The sequence below is a fragment of the Xylocopa sonorina genome, chromosome 13 (assembly GCF_050948175.1).
Source record: "Xylocopa sonorina isolate GNS202 chromosome 13, iyXylSono1_principal, whole genome shotgun sequence".
NCBI lineage: Eukaryota > Metazoa > Arthropoda > Insecta > Hymenoptera > Apidae > Xylocopa > Xylocopa sonorina.
Window position 1 is genome coordinate 5,398,192 of NC_135205.1, and position 20,310 is coordinate 5,418,501.

General features: G+C 44.4%; 2 protein-coding genes across 2 annotated transcripts in view; one reads left to right on the forward strand and one right to left on the reverse strand.

Moving 5' to 3' along the window:
• The window catches only part of LOC143430388 (facilitated trehalose transporter Tret1-2 homolog), a 72,618-nt gene extending 64,102 nt beyond the window's left edge, over positions 1-8,516 (reverse strand). The window contains exon 1 of the mRNA XM_076906638.1: positions 8,451-8,516. Coding sequence (XP_076762753.1) covers positions 8,451-8,474 — 24 coding nt within the window. The 5' untranslated portion in view covers positions 8,475-8,516. The remainder of the gene's footprint in view (positions 1-8,450) is intronic.
• Positions 1-20,310, forward strand: part of LOC143430395 (mediator of RNA polymerase II transcription subunit 20-like) — a 102,673-nt gene that overhangs the window by 71,233 nt on the left and 11,130 nt on the right. The window lies entirely within an intron of this gene.

The window sequence follows — 20,310 nt, forward strand, 5'->3', positions numbered from 1 at the left end:
TCTCGCCCCCGCCGTAATGTGTGTCGGTGGGTCGATCGGTATCTGGGTCGCGGGTTTTGGCAGTGCGAGAGCCCGCACCCCCTCTTTCGTTCGCGATCATCCCTCCACTTGAGGACGCGCAACTCTGCCAGTACTCGCTGCGGATTTACGCAGAGTTTCATTTCGTTTCGTTTCTTCGCCACTGTGGCTGATGCACGGTTGCAGATCGATTAATCTTGGTAAACAACGAAGCCTACGAGCAGAATCGCCGAGTGCTCGATTTCTGCCGGATTAACCGGGTCCACTTAGAGACGCGTACACGGTCAAGGTTCAGTTTCACGATTTTTTCGAGTCACTCGGCACAATAACTCCGAATGGAGACAAATTTTATCGAGGTTACGTGCAATACGTGCATACAATGAAAATTGAGTTGCAACTTCAAGTTGCATTTCGATACCTCAAAACTGCAAGGATGATTACTATGGAATACCTGTTTTGACATCGAACGCAAAGTTCGTTTTGCACTTATCTACTTTGGCACTTCTAAATATGTAGGACCCTAAACTAGTCCTAGAGGTGTCTACCTTGGAAGCTTTTTCGAAGTAGTTCCAATTGGCAACTAAAGGCCGCTTATCGAGTACAAAGGACTAATATAACGATGAAATTGAATTTTGATCAATTATTTATCGAATATTGATTATATAAAAGGACCAATCTTTTGACGTAAAAAAAGTTAAATTAAATTCTTGAAATTCTCAAAGAACTAAAGCGTCTCAGCTAATGAAATTTGTTTTGCTTTTAGTTAATCCATTATGGCTGCGAATACGCATATGCGTGCGTACAGATCGCGGCTACTCGAAGCAGTTGGCAAAAAAATATGCGAGTTTTTCATCTGCTCCAAAGAAATTTGACAAGAATTTCTTTGAATGGACCGATTGATTTATTCTTTGGCGGGAGGCTAATCTCGTAGGATGTCGAGCACCGAAACGAGGGGCTGTTGATCCCGACGCGGCCGCTTTACAAACACGCGTCACACTTTGAAACAGCTCCTTAACAAGATTAATGATTTCCAACGGGGATCAGCATGACGCGGTCTTAAACGATCGATGCGTGAACTTTTTTAGCCGGCGCCAACGATTAATTTATTATCGATAGCAACTTTCACCCTATCCTCCTCTAACGGTATTCCTCTCCTAACCGTTCGTCGAAATGTATAAATGCAAAAATTGAAATATGGATCCCGTCTCGATTATATTGCACTATTTGCTACTCTGAGATTGCGAATTTATTAAGTTTTCAACGAATCGATCGAAACCTAAAGGTAGCAAAGCCAATGCGATTGTTATCAACGTGGAGTTGAATGGAAGCGCTGCTGAAAGTCTCTTGCTTTCATAGAACAAGCGTTAACAGACGTCAAGACTGTTTGCAATCACGTAGACGACTTAAGCAGCGAACGGGAAACGTTTTTCGCTTCCACCGCCACGTCTTATTCGAGGCTCCTGCCGCGAAAGAATCAGCCCCTGCGAGTACGAAAAATCTCGTTAAAAGGCTCTCGCTCCGCGTTTTACTACGCGCCTCGAAACTTCGCTGTTCCCACGCCGGATCTCCAACAGTAAAACGCATCGCCGCGAAATCGTAAATTACTCGTTGCTCGTTTTTTCACCGTTTCCGGAGTTAAACGCGATAAACTCCCGATGAAAAAGAAACGAGGCGGTGTAATCAAGGAGCTCGAGTCGCAAACGAACGCGAGAACTCGGAGGAAAAATGAACGAAACGGCAGACTTCCAACTCGAACGAGTATATATTGGGAGCTTCGCTGAAAAAAATACGTAAGTTCAGCGAATAATAACATTTTTTACTATAAAATTTATAGACGAACCTATATAAAAATGTTAAAACTGTCAATAATCGAGATAAAAAGGTCGCCGATAACCGGAGAAAGAACCGAAGACAACGAAGAAAAATTGGAAGCGTACAGACTCGAAAAATCGTTCCACGATCGTAAATTGAGCAGAAATATTCGAGAAGCAGAAAAAAAGAGCCCAGAAAGAAGAAAAGTTTCGCGGAGTTCTGAATTTTTCTGAATCCAGAAAAGAAAAGAGAGGGAACAGAGAAACCTCGTTAAAGGTACATTTTCCCAATAACAGTCCAACGATCGGCTATAGTTCGACTGAGAACCAAGCTGAAAGTTCGCCCGTTGGAATCTGGTCTCGTCAAAGCCGACGAAACTTCACAATAAGTCGGAGCCCGCGGCAATCATAAATTACTGGCCAAGCCTGCGTACCCTTTACTCGATCTTCCGTATTGTAAATCGCGTTAATCGATGGCGCGACCGATATACGAGTCAGATCGGCACAGTGTATCGATTTCATCACTCGGCGCACAAGCCAGGAAATAAAACGGAAACGCGACTGCTTTCTTCGCGTTGAAATTTGATGGCATTGAATAAATCGAGGAACTCCCGAGGTTTCTCGTGAAACGCTAGAAGAGCTAGAATTATTCGAAAGTTCCCCTTCTGTCGTATTCATAATAGATGCAATCGCTTTTGCGGTTATTGGCGCGGCATTGATCGCCGCCGATTTCACCAAAGAATAATCTGCGTCTCGCAAGAACGAATTTGTCCACAGCAGTTAAAAGTTTCATTTGCACGACCGTCGTTCGTTTCCGCACACTTTCACCCCTTTGCCTATTAAATACATTCATTTCGTGTCCCTGTGTCCAATCAGTCAACTATTAACAGTCAATTCGAATCAGGTGAAACAAAATGGTTACGAGACATTTCAAATGGTAAAGACATCTCAAATTAAGCAATTGTTTTAAACTGCATCGAATTACAGGTAATTCAATTTACCCAAGTGCCTTGTACTCTCGTCCATTCGTTAAGCATTTCGTTCAATTTGATTTTTCTCTTTTTGAGCGCGTGAGCAAAAATAAATCCCGCAGTTTGATAAATGCTTCGAGAGGACGGTTTAACTCGCGCGCGATTCGCTAATGGCGCGCATCCCCGGCAGGTATTTCGAACGGCGAAAGAAGGCACGGTTGTACAAATGTCAGCGACTTGTTTCGCCGGTGCAGTCGCGAGCAGACTAATTCTCGCTCGTATCTCGACGGAGGCGACGAGCGGCCAACTATGCAGCGAAGAAATTCATATTCCCGACGATAAGCACGGCTTAATGTCCCCGAGAACAAATTTACCCCGTCTAATCACGTTTCACCGTCTAATTGCTCTTCGGAGCGCGAATCGGCGAGTACGAACGGGATCTCTTTCTCCTCGGAACCGTTTCTTTTCGATCCGAGAAATCGTTCGCGGATAAATTTTTAGAATAATCGCTGTTTCACGGAGCAAAGGGGAATTATTTGTCAGACGATTTGTCTTCCTATTCAGAACTAAATTACGAGTGTTCCGTCGAGCCTCTGCTATCAATTATTCGATAATCAATCATCTTATTGCGCGTATTATAAGAGACTTGCATAACTGAACAAGCTGACCAAGAAACTACCGACTTTCTCGACGAATGATCCGCTATCCTGAGAAGGAAGTCTCACCCAAACCTGTCCATCGATTCATCTCGCCTAACCAACCGGGAGTACACAGAACGATCGATCTGCTTCTGAATTTACAAACAAGAACAAGGGATTACGAAGCGAGTCGATCGATTCGCGTGCAGTGGCAAAAAGGAAGCTGCGGAACGAGGTCACCGATCCGTCTGGGACCTTGACGGTGCTCGACAAAGATTCGCCAACAAGCGTAGGCGTGTACGAGCAGGGGAGATGATTCAATGCGGTCGATGGTTCGACCAGGAGCAAAAGGAGACGTCGTATGCGATCCGCACGTGCGTTTTGCGCCTCTCGACGCAATGCGCTATGAATAAACGCGGCACTGTACTGTCTATTGAATGAAGACGTGGGTCTCGCGATGTCCTTTTCCCTGTTTCCGCTTCTCTCCTTTCTTTTTCTCAAATTGCACGAAATACAATAGGGAGAACAAACTAGAGTTCAAAATGGCCTTTCGGATACCCTCATTGTAGGCTGTACTTTAGCATTACCACGATTTCTGTTTGTACTTTTCATTAAATTTAAGCTCCGTTCGTGTCTCTTCTTCTTCTGGACATTTTACATTTATCTTCTGCGAAGTAAATCAACAGCTATCTTACATTTTGTACCGTAAAATATATTATCATACACATTGCTGTGTCTGATTGTACATCTGTTCGAAAGTCGTACTAACGAAATTATAATTCGCTCGTAATCGTATTCAGCGTGTTTCCGTATTATTCGTTTTTTTTTTTTTTTGTCAGCGATGAAAAAGAACCCCGGTCTCTGAAACGTGGTACAACACTATACGTTATAGGACAGGTGGCAACTCTATTACCGATCATTAATCAAAGCTGGACCGGCTACCATGCGCACTGTTCGCCGCGTTCTGCAATCGGATACAAATTCTACATTTTATTCGCGATCGCATAAAAGTACGCGCACGGTATGAATTCTCGAGCGCGATCTATGCGAATTCCACGCACACACAGTGGATATCTAATAATACGATGGCGGGTACGAAGCCAAAATTGCTCCGTAGACCATTGGCCTAGAAAATCTGTTTTTCTGTCGCACCGGGGTGCCAATGGCCTCACCCAGGCCGTCGATTTATCGCCTAACAGCGCGGTGGGTCCCAGCAACTTGCACCAACGCGCAGACCTGTTCCCTATACGATTGCTCGGATAAGATTGTTCGGCTCTCTATCTCGCTGAGATTTTACTACCGCTCGTCTAATCATCGTACGATACATGTCGTACAAAGCACAGATTTCTCTTACAATTATATTTCCCGTGGCATCGAGCCAGCTATGAAATTTCCTTTCGATCAAACGTGATTATAGAGCGCAATTTTCTGTTCCATACATTTATTCTTTGTTACGAGGAGGCAACAGAAATATGAAACACGCGTGAAATAATAACGAACCTGGCACTGATGGATTACCGTAGAAGAAGAGGTCAGAGAAATTTATTCAATCTATTTATTCGGAACGTTACAACTCCAAGACTTCCGTCTCGAGATTCTCCTTCGACCGCAGAAGTCGTATGCCGGAGAAACTAGCCTTTACCCTCGGCGATCGTTCAATTTTACACCCCCTAAATCTTCCTTATGCGGAATCAAACAGAGGGTTCTTTGACCTCTTCCATAGCTATTTTTCGAAATAATTTAAGAGACCATAAAATAATAAAATAGAATAAATCGGAAAAGATTCGAAAAGGCAGACCCTACCGCGTGATCCCCTTTAAAATCTTCAACTCGGCGAGAAGACGAGCTACGAGAGAGAAAGGGGAAGCGACGTATACATCAATAATTTATTCCCCCGGAAAGGATAGTGATTTTTCCAACGCGTCAGCGATACTTTTACCACCGCGTGCTCAAGGCACTTTTCACACGTTGCATCCATTCCCCGATCGATTCCGACTCCAACGTTAATTCATATTTCCCACACGTCGAGAATAATCGCTCGTCCCGTTCCCTTTCAATTCGAGCGCGCGTTATTCATCGACGTCTAATTAATCACGCGAAATATCGAACGAACAAATCTCCCGAGACACTTCCCATGCGTTTCTCGAGAGGAATTGCGGGTGTCGGGATTCTTCCAGTAACGAAACGAAATGGTAATGTATGATAAGACGGCGATGCGAACAACGAGGCGGCTGCGGAGACCGTGACGCGTTCCGCTTTAACTACGTTACGCCAGGATCCGATCCTGTGACGAGATCACCGTGTGCGCCTGTACATGTGGGATGCTGGGATCCTTGGAGCTGTAATTTATCGTCTGCTACGCGATAGTAAGCGTCCCAAACCATCAGCGATACCCTTGCTACCGTGCTCTTAACACTGACGCGTAGCTTGTCGCGAACCGTGTAACAGAATTTCGCCAGATAGTAGCAAGACTCCCTTAACGCTTCGCATCGAAAGAACCGAGATAATTCTTGTTAGACAAGATCGTTTTTCCTTTCAATTTATCATGCTCTAAAGCCACTAGTTCGAACGGGGAATCATTATAGGTTGCAGAAATTTTGATGAATCGAACGATAAATCAAAATCATTATCGAAGCAGTTGGGATGTGCGCGCTCTTTCCTCGCGAAAGAATTATTCTATGCCGTCGTAGGCGTTCCATCTGGGTTTCGTGAAAAATCGAACGACGTGCTAATAAATCAGTCACTCGACTCCTGATGAAGCTATTCTGAAGCCACTAAAGAATGGTTCGTGCTGTCTTCCGACACTTTCCTTTAACTGATCGCGTTCCTCCGTCATGGTTTTATCGTTCGATAACGATAGCTTGTGCTGTACGTGCAGGAAATCACTCTAGAAATCACCTCTGAAACGTTGTCACTCCAAAATTGGGACACTCGAGAGTTTCGATGCCTTAACGTATTTAAACCATTAACGCATGCACGCGAACTATTTTCTAGGTCATTAACACCGGGACGCATATATGCGTTTTGCGGTGACAAACTAAAAAAATGGTGAAAGCTATTAGAGATTGTTGTAAAAGCATAACTGAAATGGTCAGAAAACACTAGGATAATTATTTCCTTCGCGTCTACGTACACCCACGGTGTTCACCCAATATAACCGTGTAACGTCAAGCCGTGAAGGCCTCCGATAAATCAAAAGATTCAAGAACGCATAAACCGTGAGACGCACAAATTTCTGTCCAAACTACAATAGGCAATAAATACGAAATTTCAGAAGAAAGCGAATATATACAATCCTGTGGAGTTGCATTTAGTCGACAGTTGGTGTATCTATAGTAATTCAGCCTCATTGGAGCATTGTACGCTTGCTGTACACTAGCTGGTCGCCGGCAATGGGCATTCAGGGACTTGAATTTGTACCATGGAACGGCTCGCAGCAAGCATAATCTCGCGAAACGTTTCGCCCACTGCAGGAAATCACGCGGTGAGCGACAACCTCTCGTTGCACGAGCGACCCATGGGGGATCCACATGGACGTTCGCTGCAGGGGATGATCCTGGAGGGATCAGAGCGTTGGCTCGAGGAGATAAGGGTTCTCTATTTTCCTTCGACTTGTTTAATTTTCTGCCACAATAGAGTAATAGATAGGAGAGTATCGATTGTCCGGGATAAGTTCGGGGCGCCTGGTTTATCTGACGATCTCTTATTGACACATTGCTGGCTAGGTACCTCGTTTATTTCCCTACTCTGAGTGGCGCGAACAAATTTCGAGGAAGGCTCAAGAGTATGAGTCAGTACCCCCTGCTATTGCATTTAGCAATCCCATTCTATTGTTGTCTCTTGCGTTTACCTAGCACCTACTGAGAAGATACGTTGAAAGATACCAGAAATGAACGCCGCGCTGAAGATTGGAAAATTAACGAGATGAAAGCGGGACGGACGCTAGCGTGCAAATAGAATGAATAATTCAACTGATAAACGCATCAAAAGACTGTGTATATTCTGTATCTTTAGAATCTAGTCTGTTCTTTGAACCGAATAAATGAAATTTAATGGAAGACTGGATTCCACTAGCTAAATCATTGCCAAATTAAATTGAACGATACCAAGATAATTAAGCAAGATAGAAGCAGGACAAAGTTTCGTTTTTCTGGCCGTATAACTACTAGTAAATTCAGAAATGCATCTTGGATCGGAATCCTACGTTCGTGACGATTCTACGGTCGGTTAACAACGCTGCTGGCTCCGGAGGCATCGTCGCCAGCGAATATTTTAGCTAAACCGCGCCGGCAGCGTTTGTCTTTCGCTTTCGGGAACGATTTCAACCCAGTAACCGACTTTCCAGTTGGCGGCAGTTCCTTCGGGGCTCTCAAGACCGAAAAGTTCTATACCTACGATGGTACCGGAGGAAATAACAACGGTCCTCAACCGATCCGCGAAAACATCTTAACCGTGGCTCCTGCCGCGAAGAAGAAATATTATCGGAAGTGGAATAACGTTTATCGGGACCGTAGACTCCTCTATTTCTGTTCGTGATTCCAGTGGAACCAGTAGTTGGCGGTTTTTCTTTCCTGTGGAAGCCAATGATGCTCTTACCGTGCGATTTCCGTTCGCCTCTTCTGTTTTCCGTTGCTATTAACACGACATTAAAAAAAGAAAAGATCGATACCAGGTGGGATGTTTGATTGGGAAAAATGTTTATTTTATTTGGTTTGATTTAGAAATTTGTTTATCTTTGTAATATTGAAACAGAAAAAGGTTTAAAAAAATATATATGTATAAAGTGGTAACGAAAGTAATATTTTTAAATATTTTCTCTGTTTCCTTTTTGAAAATATTCAACTTTCATTTTCTTCTTCATTTTATTTTATCGAATCAAAAATCTGATCTTTACTATATGAAAACAATCAAACATTAATATTAAACACGAACAACCAGTCCTAAGAAAACTAATTCTATGCTTGAAATAGAAAAAACTGAAAGCTCTCAGTGGAATCATGCTTGACACTTACGTAATATCTGTGATTCAAAGACATCTCTTCGTTTCTGTGATCCTAGCTACGTCACCCTTTCTCTCAATTAGAAACTCTTCGACGAAATCTTCCCTGAAACTATCTCAAACATTTTTTTCATCGTCGAATCCGCTTGCTTCTTGATCCTTTTTTTCTTTTCAAAAGGAGAATCACGAGTCTCGTGATTTAAAATATCTCTCTCATCGACGACTCGCTTCCGTCGTCTCCCCTATTTCTTCTTTTTTAATTCTCTCCTCTATCGTCTTCCTTTCCGTTTATCTACTTTCTTCGTCTATTTAATCGATCCGCGTCAGTCTTACGTGTTTATTGTCAAGGTTGCAGTTAATCTCTGGTCTCCTCATTATTGTCGTTTTTCGGCCTGGTATTTGTGTCGCGAGCGCATCTGGGTCACCGGTTTGCGGCACCCTTCCGTTGCAGTTCGAGCTCAGATTTTGCCTCTCAGACGCCGGGGATCTTCCTCCTGTAGTGGAAAACATCCCCGTTTCATAATGGATCCGCGTCTATATAGACGTGTACCATCAACGATCGACCGGTGGAATCGCGAACGAGCCGATCGCTCGTGAACGAGGTTTGAATGTCACGGTACGGTGTAAGCGGTAAAAAGAATGCTTAGATTGGGTAATTGGAACGAGTACGAGATACGAGTCGCAAAAAGAAAGCAGATACCCAGTCTCGGTGGCTCCTGGTCGCGCGGGCGCGACTTGAAGGAGAATCAGAAAACCGACGTGACTGGAAGGAATCCGAGGGAAAGCTCTCGTAAAGGAGAACTCCGAACGGAGCCTTATAATCCCTCATAACGCGATGAAATTTGCGTTCCCGTGAATATTTTCTATCCCCATCGATATCTTCTCGAGTTAATAAGGTTGAACAATATCGTAAACAGTCATAATTTCTTTCCACCTCAGCGAAGAGGAATCAGGTTAGAAGGAGTTAATTCCACGGCTGAGGGCAAAGTACTGAATTTCTAGCCCAGTTAGCGTGCAGAGTGTAGTTCGCACGAAACATCCACGAACCTGTTCCCGCATTACACAATGAGAATTTGGAAACCAGCCTGACTGGAAGGATTCCAGGAGGAAGTTCGCAGGGAGATGCTCTCAAAGCGAAATTAATCTCGCCTTATAGCAAGCCATCCAACTTTCTATCTTTGATAGTTAAATGGACAGATTAAAGAATTCCGAAGTACGCAACGGAAATCGAGAAGCAAATGTCGCCAGGCAAATAGAAGCCAGTTCGTCGAGAGGCAATTTGAACGCAAGCATCGCTGTTTCACGCTTTCAAGCTCCCTCTGAAAACCGATACGACCGTCTGTCTCGTACTTTAAGAAGTTTAAAGAGTTCCAAAGAGCACACGGGGAATTCGAAAGTTCGAGAGACAAATTTTATATCCAATTCTGAAAAAAATAACCGATCCTGCCGCTCGAGCCGAACAGAAATAGCTTGTTATTGCCAAGAAACATCTGCATCCTGTAAACTGATTCGACTTTATGTCTCCGGCGAACCTTGCGTCTCTCGTATATAAGAACCGTAAAGAATACCAACGAATATACATAGAGAATTCGAAACTGCTAAAACTAGCAGGAATCCGAGAGAAAAAGAAGAATAAGATTAATTCTGTATACGCTTCCGAAAAAATGACCAATCCTGCCACTGAAGCTGAACAGAAATAACTCCTCGACACAGCCAACAAACATCTGCTCGATCTTTTCCTGAAAACCGACTTGACCTTGCGTGTATCTCCGACTTTAAAAAGCTTAAAGGAATTCCGAAACCGACGATACTAAACAGCAGAGCCCCTCGAAATAAAGAAATAAAATTCTCGCTACGAATGAAAACGAGTGATCTCGCTACGCAACTCGAACGTAGAATACCTCCACGTTGCTGCCGAGAAACATCTTCAAACTTCGAGTCCTTCCTGAAACCACTAGCCGATCTCGCGTCTCTGACCTTGCATTATGCTCGAAACGTTCGCTGCGCGAGAATGCGCTCGTTCCCTGCCAAGTCGATCCGCATTCTGCTGGACGCTTCTCTCCCGCGCGAATCCCTGAATTCCAAGGCGGGCTGGCAGCGCGGGGGAAAAATGATTTTAAAGGCGAGCCGTTCCGCGTTTCGAGAACGAGAGATGCTGCGACGGAATGCATATTCCTCCGTGTCCTCCAAATGGCGCGGACCCGCCACGCATTTCAACGCGGCCAGCCAAGTATCGGAAACGATCGCGACGGCCTCCTGGTCGAATTTTTCCGATGGGCATCTCCCGTCGCGAGAACCAGGCGAGCGTAATCGGTTATTGAGCACGGATAATCGCGCGCCCGCGAACAGAGGCTGTGCTCGTTAAACGCGAAGACGAACTTTGCATATGAAAAGAGCCGGGCGAGCCTCGAAAGTGCGACGAGTGCGAGCAGCCACGCACTCGATGGAAAAAGGCGGCTTAATGTCGTTGGATGGACGTTAACTCGGCAGGAGTAATCGTATTTAAGCTGAAAAGAACGTTGGCCGGAGGTTCGTGAAAAATTTCAGTGTCATTCCGGGACGCTTTTTGCGTTTCAAAGTTGGTTTTCTTTTGAGAGCTGCCCGGCTAGTTCCACGATGGAGTTTAGCTTTTAGAAGCTTCGAGTGGAAAGTCTTCTTTTATTTCCCGACTTCAATGGAAAGAACTTTGCGTAGAACCTCTCGTTGCTACTAGAATTATTTCTCTGCGAATTTTTTCTATTCAGTATAATCATTCAGAACGAAAAAAAGATATAGAAAATCGTCCGACTGCTCGTATTAAAACATGGACAAAAATTCCCTTCGTATCTCTTTCATTTTTCCACTTTTATACCTCCAAAGCTTTCTAAAAATAGAACACTATGTTATAAAATATATACCATTTCACATCCCTGCCCATATTAAAAGTGACAATAAAATTCTCTTGGTATGTACCACCAATTTAATTCCATACTTTCCTACGACATTTAAAAAATGGCATTTTTTGCTAGTGCCATGTTATTATCGTAGCTCGTTTCAACTCTTAATACCAAAGTAGGCTTCGATTGGTTACCAAAAATAGTATCCACAGAGTCTTACGTCTCTTCATATCGTGATTAACGTTTAATTTACCGTCACATTCATTTTCCTCTAATTTTGAAAAATACGAACTACCCCGCGGTGATAATTTTATTGGCCATCGCGTCTACGTTCTTGAATTAGACCCAGAAGGTAGAGAAGTAAGAGGAGGTACGAATTCTCGTGGAGATGATAGACATTCCCACAGATGAATCGAACCGGAAATCGCGACCCTTGAATGCCTGCGTTCGCGTGCTGTCGCGGGCTTATCGTACGACGAGCAATAACAACCAGTCGCCAAGCACGGTGTGCGAGGAATAAATAGCTTGCACGCGAAACGTCACTTTTATGGGCCGGAGCTTTTAGTCCCTGCTGTAAAAACGTCGCAGTCCATTAGTACCCGCGACGATACGAACGTCACCGCGGCTGGCCGTGCATGCAAAAATTCGCCAGCCGCTTAATAACATTTTCTCGTTCGAACGTCTCGACGAATAGACCACACAGCCACGTACCGGGTGTTGGGAACGCCGTTTCGAATGTAACCGTTTAAGCCGAACTCGAATAGGATCGTTGTGAATGGAATTGTTCGAGAGGAATCAGGTCTGACGGTTGATCCTGTTAAAGATGGACGAGAGATAGCAAATTGGTATTTATGGGTGCAGTTTTCGCGTTTGTATGCAAATCTCACGGATTACCATCTTTATTCGAAACGGTGGCAAAAATGTCCACCCTTGAATGCGGACCTACAATTCGGAGTGCGCGAATAAACAGATTGAATCCAAACACTCTCTACTATCCCAAACATCGAAATGTTTCCCGAAATGTAGAATTCTAACAACCTCCTACCCCTAGACTATCATTTTTCCCACACGTTCTCCAGTTCTCATCGTACACATTACCTCCGATCAAATGAAATCAGATCAGATTCGGGCGGACTACACGGGAATGTCTATTTTCGCGTACGATACTATCTGTTTCGCGTGATCGAAGATCGAGGGTAGAAGGGAAGAGGATCGGTCGTCCCGCGGGTGTATCGAGAGAGGCGGGGATGTGGTGCACCCGGTAGCCCGGTGGCACGATCAAGAAACTCGTCGGAAAGTTGAGCAAAAGCAAAAGGGAGCGGCGGTGGTGGAGATAGCGGTGGCACACACGCCGTTGCTCCTATTGTTCTTCGTTTCTGGGAGGCCGAAGCGCTGCCAATATCGGAGCGTTCCGGCGCGATATCAGGTCACGAGGTCCGGCCCTGTTCCTGGCAGCCGGTGATAACTCAGCGAACGCACGCCGCGAACCCGTACTCGTTGTACCCACTCGAGGAGATTCGATTCACTGTAATTACCAACGGATTAGGCGGCGCGTTTCGATTAGACGGCCGACTCTTCCGACGCGTTGCTGTCGGGGATCGAGCAAACTTGAATTTCGCCTCGCGTACTGGATAACTGGCTCGATCGACTCGCGAGATATATTAACCGAAATTTATATTTGATAGCGGAAAAGCTCTAACGGTACTTGCCAAAACTCTCGTTCAAAGTATAGAAACTTTTAATTGACTCTCTGCTCGGAAACTTTCGAATTAAAAAGTAGTTAATTTGCATAACGATAGAAAGGATATAAGAACTTGTTTCAAGTATCCTACCCCGAATTGATAATTTCTACCACCGTTCGAAATCGGTGCTATTATATAGAATATTTCAATGTTCGATGCAAACTCGATAGCCAATGTTATTCGATTCAGACGGGAAAACCCTCGCGTGGTTCTTAAACCGACCGATCGCGGTGAATCCTTGATGCCTTACCAAGAGGGGGAGAGATGAGAAAAAGAACGAGGGAGATAGAGAGAAAGGGTGACGTGGGTGCGGCTTAAGGTTCTCCGTTGCGGGAAAGAGGGATCAAAAAGTTTTTATCCGGCCGCCGTTTCATAACTTATTCCTGTGTACGAGGGACAGGGACACTTTGTGCAGGCTGCCAACGAGCACAAAGACGATCCTCCTTTTATTCGCCGCGGCCCTAGCCACAAATCCCACAAACGAGCCGAGACAAATTATGTTCACTCCCCGATTTTTCTTTTTTTCTCTACTCGCACGTCTGCTCCCTTGACTGGTTTTCTAATTACCCATCGAGAGGAATTACGTTTCCGGGAAGCAAGGAGATATATACCGTGTCGATTGCTAGTCAGATGGTCGACGCGCGCGATGACGAAGACATTTTACATTCTTTCTATCCGATTGAATTCGAAATAATTATAATTAGCGCGTAAATTGAATTTGACGTTCGATCGAAGAAATTATTTCATTTGATCAACTTCGATTTCAAATTCTAGCAGAAAATTGAAAAGCGAGACGAGAAATCGCATCGTGCGTGATGTTAAAGGATGGAACGATCATAGCCGGTGAATTTCAGTTGAAATTCGATTTGGATTATTAAACTTAATGAACCGTAATTTGATTAAAATCCAGAGATACGGTACTTTTAAACGGGAGATCGGATTAGATTAAAAAATTGGATGGAAAATTCACGTGACGCGCGATGCTAAAAGATGGAATGATTACAGTGACTGGATTTAAGTTTGAGAGCGTGATGGATCCATTTGAAGGGAAAGTAGAATTCCTCGAGCATTTTTCTTCCATCTTCGGCTAAAAAAGGGTAGCTTGGCCCAGTTTTCGTGAGCATCATGTATATGCAACACACATGGTAGATAACAAGTGGAAGACGAGTTAGAGCCGTGAAAGGAGTAGAGAAAATGCAAGAGAATTAAATAACAAGTAGAATAAGTGTAAAAGGTATTTGAAAAAAAACAATAGAAAATACAAATACCCAAGGGAAATAAAAGCAACTGAAGTATGAATCGGCAAAAGGCTGTACCGAAGTAACAACGGTTAATCGACTTCGAAGTAAAAACGATAAAAATACAATTCCGTTCGTAATTAGCAAGATGCAAACAAGGGGAAACAACCTATATTCAAAGTACTTCGAACGAACGAGAGGAAAATTCCGAAGAATTCCGCGATTAACAGTGAGAGTTCCCTCGTGGACGTTATAGAAAACCCGGCCTGGCTCTGACAGGATCGCTCGCCTCGTGCAATTGATGGCTGACCGACGCAACTGCATCCCGTTCACCGCGACGCGGCTCAATCCTTCATTATGCAAATTCATCCGGTCGTTCGAGAAAAATGGCTGCCCCTAGCAATTTTTTTCAGCGTTAAAATTACACGTTAAACCTATATTCTTTTATTACAATTCTAACACTTTCCATCGCCCCTATATACTTAGTAGATAATATTTAACAGTCACCGGCTCGTTTGGTATCCAACGCAAACAACGAGAAATTCGTAATTAAAGGCTATTCAACGGCAAACCCGTGCGATCGGATGCTTCAGGAAACGGGCCTTAATGAACGTATAACGCAGCGGTTTATCCGCGGGAAAAAGTCCGGCATACGCGTCTCTGAAATTGCTTCCTGATCGAAACTAATTGACCATCGATGCAGTAGAGCCGTCGCGCGCCTTTTTTTCCGTGTCGAATCGAATAACGCGCCGCGCGGACCGCGATTATGTCACACGATGTGTCGCGGATCGACTTCCGCGTCGTTTATTCAATAAGCTCGACCTCTGCCCGCCTCGCTCGATTTCAAATTCGTCAGCACACTTCACGAGGACTTTGATTTATCGTAACATTTATTTAATTGTTCGCCGTTTCGAAGAAATATCGAACGCGTATAAAAGCAACAGCAAACTGACTATCCTCGAGGAATAACAATACTCGTTACGATTAGACTACGGATGTTCATGCAAATTCGCAATTTTATAATCACAGCTATAAAATGAGTCCATAAAAATCCGAATCACTCTTTAAATATTATAACGTATACTTTATTTAGCACATTTCTTGGACTTTTACACGCTACGCGCACTCTGTATTCATCGACATCCGCAATCTAGGACTAAATTGGAATCAGAAATTGTCCTTTGCGAGTTAATAGATGTTTTCAAGCACAATATGATTCAACCCGTTATTCAAAGACACACCTGGTACTTAATGAAAATGTTAAAAATATAACTAGTACCCTCGACAGCATTCTTTCAATCAAACCTACAATCTTCTACCTACCACGTTCTCTTCTTCTTCTTGAAAAAAAAAGAAAACTTTGAGACACTGGTTAGACCGTGACCGTGGGAAGTGTGTCAGACGGACGCAGGGGTGTAGGTCGAGGAATTTTCTGACCGCGACACGGTGATCTTGACCCATCCTAAGCCGGCGCGAAACGAGAACTAAGGGGACTTTTCTAAACTAAGGGGAATTTTCCTTCTTTCCGCCATCTGACGCGTTCCTATTATCCGTTTCCTTTTTGTTTCGCGCGTGAAACAGCTTTCGCGAAGGAGAACGTCCGCGAATCGAGGGTAATTTGTCGAGCGCGCACGAACGACGCTTCTGAGTCCTTTCGATTCACGTCGATCGACGTGCACAGGGTTGAAATTTGCGTGGCCACGATGCCATTTGGAAGCGAATCCACCCGTATCATTGTTCTTTCGCTCGCAGTCTCGTGTGCCAGCTCGCACCACCCGCGACCCTTTTTAAAGGGTATAGCCCCAAAAGAACGAGCCAATTCGCTCTCACCCTGCTGTACCAGGGTACGACGCGGTTTAATCTGTAAATGGAGGCACCTGTGCTTCGGGCTAGAGTGGAAAATAAAGTGGAATCTGTTATTCGAACGCTCTACTACTTCAACAGACTGCTATTCCGATAGTTTTCTCTCTCTCCTTTTTTTTGCCCTCTTTCGCTCTGTGATTGCAGACACCGGAGGTTTTTTTTTTACACCGATAAAAGTAGGTGAAGTGTTTAAAGAATAAAAATATCGGAGATAGTCCGGCGAGCGCGATTTCAAGCGTGTTTGAGGATGAATGAACCATGTGTAACGAATGTGTAACGAAGCGTTGAAATTCCACTTTTAAAAACAATGATCTATCTCTTGCAAAAAAAAGTAACTCCATTGCTATTCCTTGAAACATGTCGCTTCGATGGGATACCGGTTAACAGCACTTTCAGCGACGCGATACGCGGAACACCGTGAAATTTTTAATTAAATCCACTGAGAAAAGGAGTTCACGGTCGGTGTTGCGTTTTGTAACAAACTCTGCGTACGGGATACGCAACGCAGCGAATTTCTCGCAGGTACACTCCGTGCACGGCTAATCTGTAAATGTCTCCATTGTAAATGGATCCTGTCTTGCGCGTGAATTGCCGTAACTCATCGTGAGTCGCCCGCTGAACGTGTCAGCGCCTAGATTAAGCCGCGCATTAAATCAATTGTATCTGCGCCGGTGATTAATTTAAATTATTGCGCGCGGCTGGGAATTTCGTGGCCAAGTTCGACCATCTGTAATTAAGCGTATTTTCGGCGTAAAGAAAAAATGATGCTAGCGGGAAAAGATCCCGAACATGAAGAACATTTCTGAATTGCAATTGAAACGAATACAAATTACAAGAGCTTTCACAAAAATTCGAAACTTTCAAGAAATGTGCCTCTTCTCCAATTTGAAATATGGTTGAATGGCGATCTCCAATCGAAACTGATTAATACTTGTTTATTGCCATTTATTGGTGAGCGTAATTGTTAAATAATTCAACCGTCATTCGCAGACAGAAACCTGGGTCGATGATTCCAGTCGTGCCGAGGAGACAATCTGAGAGGCTCGTGAACCGTGGTCGATTATGCAATCGAGCAGAATTAGCTCATAGTCGGTATCACGTAAATAGATTTGGAAGGAAAAGTTGCTGGAAGTTTGAGGGTCAGAAAGTCTCGCAGAACGTTATCTATATTTCTTACGCAACTACAATTAATTAAACAAACTTTTAATTATATAATCGAAATAATGCTTTCGTTTAGGAAAATTCCAATACCTGACCTAACTTCATAAACAACCTATTTCTAATACAACGAGTACCTTACAGCAAAACTTAGTATTGCAAAGTTCTCTCTCTCTTCATACTTTCGATAATATCCGACTGTGTCGAAAATTAAGAGAATCTACCGGAAGTATAACCGAAGACGTGCTTTCACCGAGGGTTCTAAAACGCAAACAATCGTCACCAAACGACGAGTAAGGGGAAGAAGCTGATCCGTGGCCGTTATTGATAACGCTAGACCATCCGCTGTTTGCGCAGATTAAATTCATCGATCGATCGTACAACGCGAAACGAAAGCCTCTCTGCACAGCGTGGAAGATGGCTACAGTTCCAATAATCCTCCCATACGCCGTTAAATCGTATAATAAACGCCGTTCCACCCTCTACGGCGAGATAGGACAACCTGCTGCCAACGATAATAAAATAAGAAAATTCTGCGTGCAATACGATCACCACCTAATCGACCTCTTTATGCACAACATATTGCTATTTTCACTTTACAAGTATCTGCACTCGATATATGAATGACCAGAAATGTTCTATCAACAAAACTATATCCTCGATTCATCCAAAACGATTTTGCAAGTTTTTAAACGACAGAAAAGTCGTCGTGTAATCAGTCCTCGTTCGCGATTCCACGCGATTCCTCAAGTTCTTGCCTTCCTATGGCCGCCATTCAATCCCTAGTCCGGGTGTCGACTGGACAACGAAAGAAGGACGAAGTTGGCGAGAATCGCGTCAGCGAACCGTGCAGTCCGGCTGCATCGACTCGTCAACGTATCCGCAATGCCGATTAATCACCTTTGCCGTGATTTCAACAAGACGCACAACCCCGTATCGGCGTCAGAGTTCGCAGCGAGCGACGCTACAACGATTCCATTTCAACTGAAACTTCCGCCTGCCCTATTGCACGACACTCTCGATTTTCCCCTTTAAATTATCTTCGTAATATTTCCTCGCTTTCCTTCGATCCTCTCGCTCGGTAATATTATTTTCCCCGCGATATTCCGCCTCGATACGATGGAATCCTCGCCCGACATGAACGAATCTCGATTATTCGAGCGTGAAATGCTTTATCGGCTCACGATCGGACGTTCTTCTTGCGATTCCCAGCGCAGATAGTCGTAAGAGAGTTGTTTATGCACCGCGTTCTGTCGATGCACTCGCCACGAACGTCCCTCAAGTTCGCCAGTTACCAACTTTCTTTACCCCTCGACGCTGACCTACTAAAACGATGCATGTTCGGCATGCATTCGACGTTTTTCGCCAGCTGCGGCACTGTATCCTCCGATCGACTGCTCCGAGACTTGTCCTCTCTATACCAAATTATATCCTTATCATTTCTCTTCTTTTTTCATTCAGGAATATTACGTTCTACTATTTTTTTTTTCCGTTTCTCTACAAAACGAAAGCAATTCGTGGCTGTGTAGGATTTTCGTGGAACAAGATAAAGTTTCGTTTTTGTTGACTCAACAATGTGTACTCCATGGAAGAACGCTTTCACGGCCAAACGCGTATTTTCGGGCCCGTCTGCTACAGCTGCGAGAAAAATCCGTCTGATATGCTGACTTGAGTGCGACTGGCATATCTCTGCTGTGTTGTAGATGTTCCGGGATATGTAAAATTGCACCTATCGAAGAACTAGCTTGATCCTTTGAGAATAAAAATCAACATATTGATTCACGACGAATAACTGAATTATAATCTATTTGACACGAGTATAATAAGTTGATCCGCCTTAATGAGCCGTGTAAAGAGCTCCAAATAATTCAATACCATCAAACACAATCGTTATCGCGTCACGTTCCCTCGTAGATTATCCACGACTTCCCTCATCAAAAGTTTTCACCCCCAAATCGCTTAAGAAAATCGTCGACAAATCCCTCTCAGGCATCTTCTTCGAAAGCGATCCATAATAATCCACGTAATTGCACCGGATCCGTCCACGAATCTCTCCATTAACATCTACCTCCCGATCCTTGAGCACACAAACTACTTTCCACTTTTCCGCTTTCCCCTGCGTCGAAAGTTGCCCCGGCGGACTTTCAATCGATGGTCACTCGGCGATCGCTTCCATCCAGGTCGCCCCGACAAAACATCATCCACGAATTTCCCCGCGGAAATAAAAATAATCCCTCCGAGTGAGATGTGTCGTGTCGCGGGCGCGTGGGGGTTAGAGATGGTAGGTATTAATCGGAGGAGTCAAGCATCGATCCGCTGGTCTCAGGAATCACGCGTGCCTTTCATGCCTCGAGAATGATCAGTCGCGACAGTTGCACGAGCGCACAGAGCAACCCTTTCACGACGCATTACCGGGCGGAGGCGAGCGACCGTTCAACCGTGGAGGAGACTGCTGCATCGGCTTTAGCAATTATCCTTGAAGGTACGATCGATTGTTCTATGTGGCCGCTTCCTCGAGACGTCTCATCCTCCTTTCGAGCCCGGTTCAACCTCAAGTTTCCTCCGGGTTCTGCTTTCGTCGGTTCAACATACCCATAACCGTGACCCTGTTCTATCCATGTTGCCTTAGGTCCCGTGGCCCTGGTAAACTCGATTTTATCGAGCTCGGCGCGAGACAACGATAGGAAGAGACTTCATGGTTGATGGGTTCAGATTGATACGATGGAAAGGGGCTGATGTTCATTGATATTTTCACGGCGGCTACCTTACGCGTATAAAAGAGGCTAACACGTCCATTTGTTCAGGTTAGAAAATGATCAGACGTTGATCATTGTCGCCATTAATTGAGTAAATCCGCGTGATAGCGGTGAAAATTAATTCGCTGGTCGAAAAGCACGTTCCATTCGATGGCTCGCTGCTGGATCGTAACGGGAACGAGTAAATGCAACGATCGTGCACCAGTTCCTCTTTAACGCAATCAATCTCTGGCCACTGTT